The 15,760-nt window shown below is 34.7% G+C and overlaps 1 protein-coding gene across 11 annotated transcripts in view; it reads left to right on the top strand.

The window, feature by feature from the left end:
• The window catches only part of LOC105483322 (cordon-bleu WH2 repeat protein like 1), a 161,649-nt gene that overhangs the window by 115,693 nt on the left and 30,196 nt on the right, over positions 1-15,760 (top strand). For 9 of the 11 annotated variants that reach the window (XM_011744146.3, XM_011744143.3, XM_071072867.1 and 6 more), the window contains 4 exons: positions 572-800; positions 1,642-1,680; positions 6,253-6,350; positions 6,464-6,700. In XM_011744146.3, the coding sequence (XP_011742448.2) occupies positions 572-800; positions 1,642-1,680; positions 6,253-6,350; positions 6,464-6,700 (603 nt within the window). The remainder of the gene's footprint in view (positions 1-571; positions 801-1,641; positions 1,681-6,252; positions 6,351-6,463; positions 6,701-15,760) is intronic. The other 2 variants (XM_011744149.3, XM_011744144.3) reach the window with 1 other exon arrangement.

The following is a 15,760-nucleotide window of genomic DNA, read 5'->3' as shown; positions in this document are numbered from 1 at the left end:
TGAGGCTAGTTTGTTCTTTTTTAGTTTAAAATCTAATTAAAATCTTACTATAGAATGGTTGGATTATTTAATAAGTAAACTAATGTGTTTGCTTCTAAGAACTTGCTTTGGATTTAGGAAGTAACATTAATCAAAAAGAGAATTTCACACCAAAATAGGAAAGTACTGTTTGGTGGCTCACGCCTATAATCCCAGCACTTTGGGAGGCCGAGGCAGGTAGATCACCTGAGGTCGGGAGTTCAAGACCAGTCTGACCAACATGGAGAAACCCTGTCTCTACTAAAAATACAAAAAAAATTAGCCGGGGTGGTGGCGCATGCCTATAATCCCAGCTACTCGGGAGGCTGAGGCAGGAGAATCGCTTGAACCCGGGAGGCGGAGGTTGTGGTGAGCCGATATCGCGCCGTTGCACTCCAGCCTGGGCAAAAAGAGCGAAACTCTGTCTAAAAAAAAAAAAAAAAAAAAAAAAAAAGAATGTGTAACTGTAGGTTATCTCATTATTCTAGACATTATTGTAGAATGTTTGTTTCAGTAAATTATGATACAAGTATGGCTTTAATCTGTGTTTCAGAAAACTGTGAGAGTAGTGATTAATTTTAAGAAAACACAGAAGACCATAGTGAGAGTGAGTCCACACGCATCGCTTCAAGAGCTTGCCCCTATTATATGTAGCAAATGTGAGTTTGATCCATTGCATACAGTATTGTTGAAAGATTATCAATCACAGGAGCCCCTCGACTTGACAAAATCTCTTAATGACCTCGGACTAAGAGAATTATATGCAATGGATGTCAACAGAGGTAAGACAGACTTCTATTTTATTTATTTAGTGGGATGTATATATTTGTATATTTTTGTGCATTGTGTTTGCATGTAGATATTCTCAAGTTCATAATGGCAGTTAATGGGTCCTATAGATAGAAGTAATTGCATGGCATTAGGAATAAGAAAACAAAATGTTAATAAATACAAATCAAGTTAAATATAACATTTAACTTAATTTCGGTTATTGAAATTGGAATTAAAACTTGTCTTTTTAGCCATCATCTACATTTTATATTTTTTTCTTTCTCTGATTTTTTTTGGGGGAGGCGTAGGATTTAACTTAATTCTTTATGGCTTTGAGGCTTAAACAGAAAATAAAAATTTACATGTAAATTCGTTGTTATTCTAATCAAGTGTGAATTACTGTAGACTCATTATGATTTTGTCTGAGTCTTAATTATCATTCAAGTTTGGAAGTTTCTTGCTAAATTTTTTCTAAGGTCAACACCAAAATAAGTTGGCTTATGAAATGAATCAATCTTACTCAAAAAATTTTTGAAATAGCTTCCAGTTTTAATCTATAGAAATGATGTAATGTATTAAAGTTTGGAGATCTTAGATAATGCTGGTTTGTATGATGTCTAGTAGACAAATGCAAACATTTATTCAACATGAATCTGTTTCACTAAGCGAAATAAAAGTTTAGTGAAGCTGACAATTATTTACATACTCTTTGCATAGGGACTTCAAAATTTGTCCTGAGGTTGTGGCTTTATATAATCCATAAACTACTTTTTCAACTCAGTGATGTTTTATACTTGAACAAACATCATCTTCACAGTCAATTTACCCTCTTTTATACCCCTCCTTCTGTAGCCACTTCTGTTACTGTCTTCAGTAAGTCATCTTTACAAGGTAAGATGTACGAATCAGTAGAAACAAATTATAACCTGAAATTGGATATATTGAAAATAAGCTTCTAATTTTACCTTTTCTTAACATCACTAATATGTTCATTCTGTAAGAGATTTTAACCTAGAAAATATTTGGGTTTTATTTCCTGAAAAAATTTATAGGTTCCTTCCCCTTGATTTCCAAATGTAATTGTAATAATTTCATTTCAACAAATGTTTAAAAATTATTCTAACAGTGTGGGAAAACATATTCTTTACTCTCATACAAGGAAAAATGATTTGCTAGGATCTTTGTTGGGTACAAGTGCTAATAGCTTCGTAGTAACAAGGAAGCATCTCAGATTATTTCACTGAACAGTAATTCAGAATAATGATGTTATATTAACCATATGAAATTTTGCAGTCATTGTTTGTGAATATTTTGTAATAACATGGAAAATGCTTACGTTGAAATTAGCTTTTATACCATATAAGTGTGTTTAACACAATAGGTGAATAAATGCTTTTATATGAAATTGCTAAAAGGAAATACATAAAAAATTTCAATTGTGGTTACCTTTGGGTGGTAGGGTTATGGTAGGTGATTTTTTTTTTATTATTTATTTTCTTTATAATACAGAATTACATAATGGGCATGCATTCCTTTCGTAGAGAAAAACTGTATTAAAAATTGTCCAATAATAAATTGTAGAAATCATCTTTCACCCATTAAGAAAAGTCTCAAATAATTGATTACCCTAATAATTACCAGCTTACTACAAAAACAAGCCTTAACAAACTGCATATATTATGTGTTATTGAAATCTCACCTTCTACTTCTATAATAATAAGAGATTAGAAATAGTGATCTCTGTGGTTCTTTCTAGCAACAACATTTTATTACTTGTACTTGACCTTTACTCCTAACTTTGCCTAATCCTAAGCAAATTCCATAAACTTTCTGGCCTCATTTCGAGGTTGTCGAATGTATTGATTTCTAATATCCCTTCCAGTAATGGAAGGATGTGGTTTATTCAGAATATGAAATGTTGTGGATAAATCTTAGAGTGAAATATTAAAATTAAGAAAGCTTTACAGCATCAGAATCTACAAGGTCAATCCAAATGCTGTCAGTGCCCTTGCCTCCTTATTTTTTCTGATACTATTTTGAAAACTTAGACGTTTCCATGCAATTATTTTTAGCCTGCCTTTTAGAAATAGAAATAGGAAACTACAGTATTTGAGTTGCTTTTCTAAGTAAGCTCAAGGCTTTGCTTGTCTTACTGTTTAACCTGACTTGCTATGATCCCTGATATAGAACTTTAAGTGAAAACTTAAGGGCTAACTAGTGTGGAGGATGACCTGAAAATTTCTTCACCAAAAATAACCATGTGGGCCAGGCATGGTGGCTCATGCCTATCATTCCAACACTTTGGGAGGCCAAGGTGGAAAGATTGCTTGAGCCTAGGAATTTCAGACCAGCCTGGGCAACCTGGCAAAACCCCATCTCTACAAAAAATGCAAAAATTAGCCAGTTATTGTAGCACATGCCTGTAGTCCCAGCTACTTAGAAGGCTGAGGTGGGAGGATCACCTAAGCCCAGGGAGGTCAGGGCTGTGGTGAGCCACGACCCTGCCAGTGCACTCCAGACTGGGTGACAGAGTGAGACTGTCTCAGAAAAATAAATAAAAATAAAAAATAAATATAAAAAATATTCTGGTTGTATTTATTGTATTGCACAACCATATGAATTTTTCATCTACTGTTCTAAATTTAATTGTGCATCCATATGCAATAAGTGGTATATTCCATCTTAAAATGAAATAGTGGCAAATCTAAAACAAAAATACAAATATAAATAATCTTTAAATGGAGACCAGTTTTAGTTCTACTGTTTAATGTCTATTCGTCTTTGTGCAAGTTATTAAAATTCTCTGTTCACTTATAGTTACTGAGAGCGTAATGGAGTAATACCACTGCTTTCATATATATATATTTTTTATATCCTGCAGGGTAAGTGCTAGCATCTTCCAATGAGAAAAGGGGCTTAGAGTGATAACTTTTGATACTTCCCTCACAAGGGCATTCTAAGAAATATATTAGGCATGCAAAAAACTTTAACTATAAAGTGCTATGCACGTGTTCATTATTATTAGTTGCTAGCATTGTGAAACTCATTGTGCAGAATGTATGCTGCTTATTGAATATTTGAATCATCAGATTTAAAAGTTTTACTTTGTAAAATAGTTTTCCTTTCATATGTTATTGAGGCATTACTGTATTTATTTGGTGTTAACTAGCTTTCCTTTCCTGAAGTAGTCCCTATTTTGCCATAATTTATTTTGGTTTTTTTTAGACAGGTATTTTAAATAAAAGCATTTAAGACTATATATTTATCTCTTAGTTTAGCTTCAGTTATGTCTCACAAATTTTAATACACAATATTTTATTTCAAATGTTATTGAAATTGTACTGTGATTTACCATAAAATCCATATGTTGCTTAGTAGAAGAAATATTTTTTGAATTTTACAGATCACCACTCATTGCTTTTCCAAGGCTTAGGAAAATTCGCTACTCATTTATTGAAGAAACCAGGTCATTTGTCTTATAGCTTCCCACGTTCAGATTTTTACTGTTGCCTCCTGTGGTGTCACTTAGTGTTTAACTTATTGCCAATGTCATTGAAATTTTATTTCAATGTAAATTTCCCCTCTATTTCCTGTAAATTGATGGTTAAATCTAGAGGCTTGATCAGATTTTGGCAAGAGATTTTTTTGGCAAGAATACTTCACAAGTGTTGCTATGTACTTCCATCAGCAAACATGTAACGACAAGTTCTTTTTTTCTAATGTTAGCCATCAATGATCTTTGTCTACATCTTAGTTAATTAGGAGTCCAAAAATAGTGAAAGTCTATTCCAAACAATATTACTAAAAAAGCAAGCTTCCCCGTGTCAGCTATATGACTGCTACAGAGGTTGAATTCAATCAGAAAAAGGTAGAATAGGCCAGATGCGGTGGCTCACGCCTGTAATCCCAGCACTTTTGGAGGCTACGGTGGGTGGATCACCTGAGGTCAGGAGTTCGAGACCAGCCTGGCCAACATGGCGAAACCCCATCTCTACTAAAAATACAAACATTAGCAAGGCATGGGGGCGCACGCCTGTAGTCCCAGCTACTTGGGAGGCCGAGGCAGGAGAATTGCTTGAACCCAGGATGCGGAGGTTGCAGTGAGCCAAGATCACACCACTGTGCTCCAGCCTGGGCGACAGAGTGAGATTCAAGAAAAGACTCCATCTCAATAAATAAATAAAAAAGAAAAGAAAAGAAAAAGGTATAATAAAAGTTTGATGATTTCCTCTCATCAGTTTTTAAAATAATGGACTGGTTCTCCAGCATAACACAAATGTGAACAAAGAGGCTTTTTTTTTTAGTATCATTATGAATGTATGAAATTAAACACATGTGACATGTTTCAGTTTATTGAGTTACTTTTATGATGTCCAAATTATCCTTTTACCGGTAGAAACCATCTCAAGTTGGTTCCTGAGTCCTTTTAACACAACCTGGTAGACTTTGACAGCATTCTTTCTAGTATGGCTAGATGTCCCAAGCTTATCTTGTACATTCCTTAATACCAACAGAGAATCAACCATTCTCAAGTAATCATGGTTTCTTTTAATGGGAAATGGAATTTAGAGCCAGTTTGGGCCAGGGAGTCCTAGCACTGTTGGCTGTGTCATTGTTTGTTGGCCCTTCAGTTGATATTAGGAGATGCTTTTTGGAAAATTTTATATAAATATTATGTATGCAACCTTGAGGTTTGACATTTGCCATTCTAACTAAAGTAGGGCTTCCTAATTTTCAGCAGTATTAACATTTGGGACAAGATAATTCTGTCATTGGGGACTGTCTTTTGCAGTGTACTATGTTTGAAATCCTCACTGGCCTCTACCCAGTAAATGCCGACAGCATAGTCTCCTAACCCCATTGCCAGTGGTGGCAATCAAATTGTCCCCAGACTTTGTCAAATGTCCTCTGGGGGGGCAAAATTGGTCCCAGTTGAGACCCACCCTATTAAAGAAATAACTTTTATGAAACATTTAGCAGAGTACTGAGCAATTATAATGACTCACATTTTGTAGAAGAAAATATTTCACATAGTTTAGCTGTGAGAGCAAAGTATAATAAAAATAAAGGAACAAACTGTGTGGTAGCAATTTCATATCTTGTTTAATTTGAAGTGTCCTTTCTATTTTACTTCTGCTTCTGAAATGTTGTATAGAACACAGACTCTGAATCAGAAAAACTGAGTTTGTGGTATAGCTCTATCATTTCCTGAGTGTTCGCCTTGATTATGTATCTTAGTTTTTTAAGCTTCAGTTTCCTCTTTTGTGAAATAAGAACAATATTTGCTTGTTGCTTTGAGAACTTAATAAGATTTAAGGTGCTTAGCAGAGTGCCTTGTTTGTAGACTACAATTAGTAGCTTTTAGCATTAGATAAGTTTACAAAGGGGAAGTAAGAGAAAGAAATCTTGGAATTGAACAGTCAGCCTCACGTACAAAAGTAAGATGCTTTTCTTCTATTTTAGAGTCCTGCCAAATATCACAAAACCTAGATATTATGAAGGAGAAAGAAACTAAAGGGTTTTTCAGTTTTTTTCAACGCAGTAAGAAAAAGCGGGACCAAGTAAGTATTTTCTTATATTGCATTTTGTAAGATTCTTCAAATATTTTTAATTACTAATGCTTTTTACTAATATCTTGAAATTACTAGATTTTGGCTTTGTTGTTCTTTACCAGACTGCCAGTGCCCCTGCAACTCCTCTAGTAAATAAGCACCGCCCGACTTTTACGAGGTCGAATACCATTTCCAAACCATATATTTCCAACACCCTGCCATCGGATGCACCCAAGAAGAGGCGGGCTCCACTGCCTCCGATGCCAGTGTCTCAGAGTGTCCCCCAAGACCTCGCACACATCCAAGAGAGGCCTGCTTCTTGTATAATGAAATCCATGAGTGTGGATGAGACAGATAAGGTGCGTAGTTTTGTTTTCTATTTTGTTTTTTTGGATGAGGCAGGGTACCATTTATTTTTCCTCTTACCTAACTTGTCCTTTCTAGGTAGACTAGAAAGAAGTAGTCCTATAACAGTTGGTAATTAGTAGCAGTTACTAATCTGTAATAAGATGAATAGCTCATTCTAAGATTGGTACTAGGAATAGATCTTCTGTATACGTACAGGTCTGTGATGCAGTAAAGGATAAATGTCCATTTTAAGTAACTTTCATATTCAGGCGAAAAAAATATCCGAAAACTAAAGTCTTGGTTTACTAAGGCCTAACTAGGGGCTCTTGCTTGGTGCATGTAATAGGAATGGAAATACAGTCTTTATTTTTGAATAATTCTTTTTTAAACAGTAACACAGTCTTTGAGTTGTGTTCATGGGTTTCTAACCACATGTATCTTCTTGACCTGACTGAGATTCTCCAGGGAATAGCCTGGTATCTACCTAGTACATAGATACTCCATAGTGAAAAAAGAAAATGAGCCTTTTTATATAGAATATATCACAGTTACCTCTTATCTTCAAAGCACAGTTCTATGTGTACCTTTTTCTCAAAGTTTTCTTATTACTCACCTTTAATCTCAAATTTTCCCTGAGTTTGCCATTTTGTGGAGATCCATTTGCAAACTACTTTTCATTACTAAACAATCCGCGTATTCCTTGCTTTATCCATGTGAAAAATAAATGAATTTTTAGGTATATATAATTGAAGATGAGACTGTATATATTGTTGCTGGTAATCAGACAGAATGATTTAAGTAACTTTGAGAGCAGATTTTATTTGCAGATACTTGAGACGCTGAGAAGTTTTCTTGTATCTAGTTGAAAGATTTCGTTTCCCCCTCGGGAGCTTAGTAAATGCAATGCTAAAGTAAATTAACTCTTCCTAAGCACCTGATACACATTTCTGTGCTGCTTTGACTTAAAATTAACCATAGTTTTAAATGTAGTTTATAGACAATCATATGTGCAACTCAAAGAGATAGAAATGAATTTTGAAAATGCTTAACCTCAGTACTTGGGAAATGATCCATTAAGTTTCTTATTTCTATTAAGATTTTCTTGTCTAATTTAGTATTTGTGGTATAAAATCTCATAAAATCTCATCTAATCTCACAAATCAGGAGGATAATGTTTTTGTCAAGTGATAGAATCATATACTGACAAAGAATTTGCAGGGTAACTGCTTGAGAGTTAGGTGAATCTTCACAGAAGAGATGATTCTTGAGTTCACTCTTAAAATATGTGCGGGATTGCATTAGGCAAAGGAACCGTGTTCAGAGATGCAGGAATGTGAACACTATGGCTTGCCTAGGCATGAGCAAGAAACAGAGATTGAAATTAAGCATGGTAAGCAGGAGTCAAGTCAGGGTCCCAAAGACTTTGTTTTGTGCTTGTAGCCCTTTTAAATTTATTCGCAATAAGAAGTAGCATTTTTAGGGTTGGATCATAGAAGAGTGTAAATTATACTCTTGAGTAGCTATGTTTTTGCATATATTAATATATATAGAAATATACTTTAGCCCATGCTCACAAATCTTTATTCTAGCTGTGCTCATCCAATCTATTTCAGTAAACTTCCTTTGTACTTGGTTCCCCAAGAGGTCTATGTTGTCTTTCTAGTAGTCTGTTTCTTAAAATTCTGGGCTGCGCTACCAGTGACCTCACTGAAAGCTATTTCTTTTGAAGCTCTCCCTCTGCTCTGTGACCAGTTGCTGCCCCTGTGTTAAGTAATCTTTTTTTTTAGTATGTTGCCTTTGGCAAACTACACATCTTTGTACAATTTTCTAATTATTTTTTCTTTTGATCTGGACATCTGGATAGTTCTTTGATGTATTGTTCAGTAGAACCCATAATTATTTGTTTTTCCCTAGAGAAGCTGAAAAACTATTTTTTATTTATTCATGGCAAAAATAATAGTGATTAAGCTGTAGTGCACACACAAATTCATACCTTCCTAGACATCTCTGCAACAAACTTCTTGATGTATTTGATGTGATTAATTATCCCCTTGGTCTTGATTTGTCTTTTTCTTCCTTGGTCTTCAGCCTCTTCTTATATCTCAGCCCTCTTGTATTTTTTTTTTCTTGTCACTATTTTATTCATTTTCTACATTTGGAGGTACTAAATCCATGGTCTTGGTCTATATTTGTGCACTCTTTCAGAGAAGACTTCTCTTCTTTTTTGAGTTTGTGGGCTGATGGTTCTCAACTGTAGTGGTTTGAATAATGTTCCTTGCAAAAGGTGTGTCTGAACTCTAACCCCTCCAAAACCTAGGTTTCTGACCTTATTTAGAGATATAATTTTTGCAGTTGTACTTAAGGATCTAGGGATGAAGTCATCTTGGATTTGAGGTGGGCCCAAATCCAGTGACAGGTATCTTTATAAGAAGAGGAGACACACAGGGAGAGAGACACAGAGAAGGTAGTATGAAGACAGAGGCAGAAATTGGCATTATGCTGCCACAGCGAACCATTACCAGGAGTCACTGGAAGCTGCAAGAGGCAAGGGAGGGTTCTCCCTAATGCCTTCAGAGGGAGCATGACTCTGCCAACACCTTGATTTGAGATTTCTGGACTTTAGAACTGTGGAAGAATACATTTGTGTGGTTTTTAGCCACCCAGTCACGGTAATTTGTTAGGGCAGCCCTAGGAAACTATACATCAACTTCGTAATTCTAATCTCAATATTCTTCCAGTTGCAATTTGAATTCACAGTTGCTATTGACTCATCACTACCTGGAAGATGTATTGAACACCAACATCATTGTTTTTCTACCAGACTGAAAATCTCAAGATCAGCTTTGATTTTCTTTTTACATCTAATTAGAGACCAATCCTTCATTCAGTCTCCCTTCATGATGTCTTTTATTCCCTCTGCTGACATCTTTTGTAGAGAAATCCAGGACAGAGTATAAAGAGAAAACCAATACTTAACATGTCATTGAAATACTCAACGTGGCAAGCTGCTGCATTTGTATTTCTTAATTATCACTTCTCAGTTCAGAAATTTTGCATAGCTTGTTGTCATTTTTCTGGGCATTCAAGATCCTCTACAGAATGATCACAATTTTACTTTTAAACTTTTTAATTCCTCATCATTTATAGGATAGGATAGGATACTTGTATCTCTAACCAGAAGATTTGACTTATTGTTGCTGATGCAAAATCCTGTGTTCTGTCTTTTCAGAATGGAGTGGCCCCACTTCCATCTTCTTCATTTCTACTTACCCATCCAAAGGATGTCCATTCTTTTATCAGATTCATGGAGAATTTTCAAAAGATTCCAGCACAGAATAATCCTTGCTTTCTCTAAATTTGTCTCTCTTGTCCCTTTTTATTTTCTCTTAATTTGCATTATGTATAGGTTGTATATGTTATTCTAAAAGTAAAACGAGGAATACAGTAAAAATTCTCCTTCCCTATCCCCAACCAAGTTATCCTGCCCAGAGGCAACCACTATTAACAGTTTCTCGTGTATCTTTCCAGAGATCATGTATGCATATTTAAACCAATATTCATGCTAAATATTTTTTTTTCCTCAGGTGGCCATATGCTACATGCATCTTATACTTTACTTTTTGGTATGGAATGATTTATTCTGGATATTCTTAGCAGTTCATAAAGGGCTTCACCTTTTTGAAGGATTGAATAATATTACATTGATGGGTATAACATGACTTACTTACCTCATCCTCTAAAGATAAACTTTAGGGTTGTATTATGGCTTAATGCTTGCAGCATTGTTAAATTTTGCCTTTTTCTTTTCCCCACCCAGAGGGCAGGAATTGTGTTCTCCAGCAAAATTCTGTAACATGGTAGGTGTTCAAGAGAATTGATAAGTAAACATTAATCACTGCTTTCATAGCCAGGTACAGTATATACAATGAGAATGTGTCACACTTATATCGTAAAATTTTAGTATGTCATTCATATATCTGGTAAATTTTCAGAAGTACTTGGATAACTTAAAGATTGCTTATGTTTACTTTTATGGTAATTGGACCATGTAATTCTTAACAATATATTTGTTAAGCTTTTATAGAAAAGTCAGAATTTAGATAAGGTTATATTGAAAACTTAAGGTCCAACTAAACTATACTGTACATTGCATAATGCTTATAAGTATAAATGATCCTTGAATTAAAATTGTTTATAGCCCAGGCTTGGTGGTTCATGCCTATAATCCCAGCACTTTGGGAGGCTGAGGTAGGAGGATCACTTAAAAGCAGGGAGTTTAAGACCAGCCTGGGCCACAAAGTAAGACCCCTGCCTCTACAAAAAAATAATAAAATAAAATAAATCAGCCAGACATGGTGGTGTGTGCCTGCAGCAGTCCCAGCTACTCAGGAGACTGAGGTGGGAGGATCACTTGAGCACAGGCATTCAAAGCTGCAGTGAGCTGTGATCTCACCACTGCACTCCGGCCTGGGTGACAGGGTGAGACCCAGTCTTTAAAAAATAATAATAAACTTTAAAATAGTAAAAGCATGGTTTGTATAGCCAGATGTAGATATTCAGGAAATTCAGCAAAACATATGAATTTATGAGTGAATCATACTTATTTCACTGCTTGCTTGTTTTAAATTTAAAATCAAAGATGGTCATTATCACTATAAACATTTGTATCTATTTTCACAATTTAGTTTTGAATTCGAAAATGTAAAATGTCACTATTTTTAGTGATTGAAAATGATAGCATGTTGAGGAAAACATAACTTGGAAGAAAAATATGTATGACCAAATTGGTTCTAAGTATGTGAATTTTAGACACACTTTAATTTTTATTGTTCAGGATACAAAATAAACCACAAGGGTGCGCTGTTTGACAGAAGTATAGCATTCTAATTTTTCCACTTTTTTCCTCCAAAGCACCTTTTAATAAAGCAGAAAGAAAATACTGAAAATAGTTACATCGCATGAGAAATAGAAAATGCTTCTTCATGTGGGTAAATAAAGCTAGAGAGATAAATGTCAGTAACACATGACAAAGGGATTTTGTAATTAGCAATTTTATTCATTTTGAGTTTTTAATGCATTTTATTGTTCTTTTAAGAGCCACAGAAACTATGTTTGCCTTAGTCAAGGTTTACTGATGTCAGTAAATCTGTAGCTTAGGAAAAATTTTGTCAACCACGTTTATTTTATACTTTTTGGCTGTCTATATTTAATAATTTGCCTCATTCTTCTAAGATATTTCTCAATATTAGCAAATTAAAGTATATGGATGGTGAGTTTTTTAGAGCTCATACTGAAAATGCTCACATAAAAGACTGTTGATTTGCTGAGCTACTTTTAACAAACTAATTGTGCCGTTTCCAAAGACTATTCAAAGTTAGCAGAGATAGCAAAGATCCAAGTTAGCAAATGATTTAACCCAACCTTTCTTAGAATATTTCTGCATCTAAAATTATTTTTTCCATCTAAAGAATACATTTTGAAGAACACATATTTTACTATTATTGCTGCAGTATCCTTTCATATCCCTAAATTTCTCTGCACCCTCTTTCACATTATTTCAAGTGTCATGTCATTTTTCCTATAAAGGTGAATATACCATCCTCTATGAAAATGTTCATTTGAAAAGAAAACTTTCCCATTAGAAATTTTCTGGCAGTATTTCTTGGTAGTTTTTGAGCATTTTTTAAATATGATTTTTCCTGATGATTTGAAATGGCATTTGTGTAACAAGACATGTAATAGATAATGCTTTATTTGTATGACCCATATAACATATATTCTTATATAAAATGTACATAGTCATTTACAATAAGATTGTCATTTGTGAAATGGGAAGTCAGAAATTCAATTACATTGACTTAAATTGAAAGTGACTTAGAATTCTCAGATAAATCTAAGTTCAGAAATCTAATTTCTGCACCATATCTGCTGACCAAGAGTTTATGAAGAGAACATTTAATAAAATCAATGGCCAAAGGATGTTCTGGTCTTATTGACAAATTAGCCTCATAAACTGATTTTACATTTGAATAAGTGGAAGAAGAGTCAGGAAAAAGCATTGAGTAATCTTGACCCATAGAATTCACAGAACCTTTTGGAGAATTTTTCATTTGGCACATTTGGTGTGACTGCCGCTTGGAATGATGAATATACAACAGCAATCAATTTTTCCCCTGGCTATGGGCGTGGCACATCATTTTGTTTCGGACATTACATTGTGGCTGGAAACACTGTAAGAAGTGATCTTCATTGGGCATTTTATTTTGTCTCATTTTGCATCCTGCTTTGTCCAGACAAATACTCAACTATTGAGAAATGGAAACTCTTTGCCATCTAGTATTATGCAAGTGAAATTTAATACCTAGAGTGTTAGTTTTAAAATAACTGACTTAACTTTTTAAATGTTTTACATTATTCATCTTTTACTCAATTTCATATTCTAATGTATATCATGGTTTATAAGCAGATAAGATGACATATTGTCATATACTTATCAAATGTACAGGTACATATTTTGCTCTTTTACTTCATTTTAATCTTAGTGATTTTACACAGAGTATGTAAGGTTGTACCCTCTGTTTTAACAGAGTATGTATTTGCAATTTTTAAGAAACACACCCCTTTTTAGATTTTTACACAGGTTGTCACAGTTTATTTTCCCCTCCATTTTCCTCTTATATTTATTATATAGAAAGTGGACCACACGCATAATTCTACAATTGCCTAGGAACAGTGGTTACCATGGCATTTGCAGTTTGCTGTACAGAATACAGCTGTCTGTACTTCCAAAAATATGATTGGTTTCATTCAGTAGAGAAATGTACCAACACAGTATAATATTTAATCTGCTCCCCTTTTTAAGGCTTTCCTAGATATAATACATACTTTGCCACTGTAGTTTTCATCAGATTTTCAAAGGGTCATAATCACAATAATAAAAGCAATGGTGAATGCTTATATAATGCTTACTAATGTTTCAGACAAGGCTCTAAGAACATTACTGATTTAATCCTTATGACAACCCTCTGGGCCATTCCATTTTAGGTTTCTGACAATACTACCTCTGGCCTAAAAGTAAAGAACTATGAATTATGAGGAATCAATGACTTGTTAAATTTTAAGGAAAAATATATTATTCAAAGAGCAGTAGGTCATTTGTGGAATTAATGTGGATTTCTCGTTTTTATCTGTTAGTATATAAAAAGTCGTACCTCTCTGAAATAACAGGCTGAGTTAATAAAATACTATTGAAAATAATTAGTGTTAGGAGGCTTACTTTACCAGTATGAAGTTTACTTAGTCTCTGTACCTCTGTGATGTTTGCGACCTCATGGGGAGATTTGCCTTTCTCTAGTAACCAGCATGTGTTAACAGAGGCCAGGGCAGATAGAAGCAGGCCTCTTTCCTGGAACCACAGTGATAACCTTATGGTGTCACTGGGATAAGCCTGCTCCCAACCTTAATTCCCTTTCTGGATGAACTGACTTGGCCCCAGTTTGTTTGATTGACTGTAGCTTCACTCTGGTATAGGTCCTAAACTCAGTTAACTTCTAGATTATTCACATTTTCCTACCCTGTGGCTAGGAGGGTCTGTGATCACTGTGATCACAGAGAATCATGGTTACCACCATTCCCTGTCTTTTAAACTTGATCCTGAGCTCTGCTTTCTGGTGGTTCATCCTGGGTTTTTTTCATCCAAGATGTACCATTGAGCTAGACCCTCATCACTGGGCTTTTACTAAATGCTATATGCAAAGGATTATCACGAATAAGACTTAGTTTATGTACTTTATCAAAGTATCATAGGGTTGATGAAAGCACAGATTGCCTCAGGAAGACAAATGGAAAAAACCTACAGGGGGATAACATGGGAATTTTTAGTGTGTGTGTGTTTTCTTTCTTTTGTGCCTAGAGAAGGGCTGGAAAGAAGAAGTCCTGACCTGGCTTGAAAGAGAGAATCTTGAATTCTACTAATAGGTCTATTATGTTTTTCTTTGCTGTTGTAGTTTTTTTTCCTTCACCTTCGCTGAACTTCTCTATGACTTAGTTTTCTCCTCTGTAGAATAAGGTTGTGTAATTAAATTTCCCAAAGTCTCTTCCAACTCTAGTATTACAAAATTATGCTATTTTGCTATTTTTTAAAAATTGACCTCTAACAGATGAATGTGCTTGTTTTGGTTTGATCGACATTAACGAGATCATGGTGTCTAATTCTGGCATTACTCCTCTGAGGATTTCGGAAACTTAAAGTACAATAACAAAATAAAACATTGACTGACATCTTTCTTCCCAAACTCCTGACTGTAACACAAAAGTTAACACGATTGCATAGGTATTGCATTACTAAAAAGAAGTAGAAGACTTGATGATTGATGAAGACATGCTTAGATTAATGAGTTTGTTAACCATGGGATACAAATGTTACCATTGACTAATGATGAGTTTTAAAGTAGATGACTTTAAGAGAAATCTAGTGGCAAGCTTGGCCACTCAGAATCCCCTAAATGGGTTTAATTTTAGTAACCAAAAAGGGACAAGTTACTGTTGGTGGTGGTATTTAGATCACATATAAGTGAACCTAGTTGTAACCTCATTGCTTCCTCTTATAGTATTTATTTCAGCAGATTGGTAGGAGCAGCATTAAAATTGTCCACATAGTGATAGCTGGCCTAGTGTAGACGTAAGAGCTCCAGACCCTGGTACTGCTGTCCTATTTCTCCTCTCGTTATTACAGTTGTCTGAGATCTGACATACCACCTCTATTCCTTATACCCCTTCACTTTGATGTTATACAACTTTTCTTAATCTACAAAACCTAGGCAGGCTAAGATTTCCTATGCCATCAGTGAAGAATCTTAAAACAGGTTTATATAGAGAATAAAAAACTAGAATGTATAAGCTCTAGATTTTCAGGAGTTGGGAGGAAGTGCCATCCAAACAGGAAAAGGGTGTAGAACAGGGAGATACAGGATATCAGAAATAAACTTCCCCCACCCCACCAAAAGATAACATTTTATTTTTACAAATCACAATAATATAATGAAGAAACTGGCATGTATGCTTTCATACAA

The sequence above is a fragment of the Macaca nemestrina genome, chromosome 11, assembly GCF_043159975.1.
Source record: "Macaca nemestrina isolate mMacNem1 chromosome 11, mMacNem.hap1, whole genome shotgun sequence".
NCBI lineage: Eukaryota > Metazoa > Chordata > Mammalia > Primates > Cercopithecidae > Macaca > Macaca nemestrina.
This window is presented reverse-complemented; position numbering and strand designations above follow the sequence as displayed.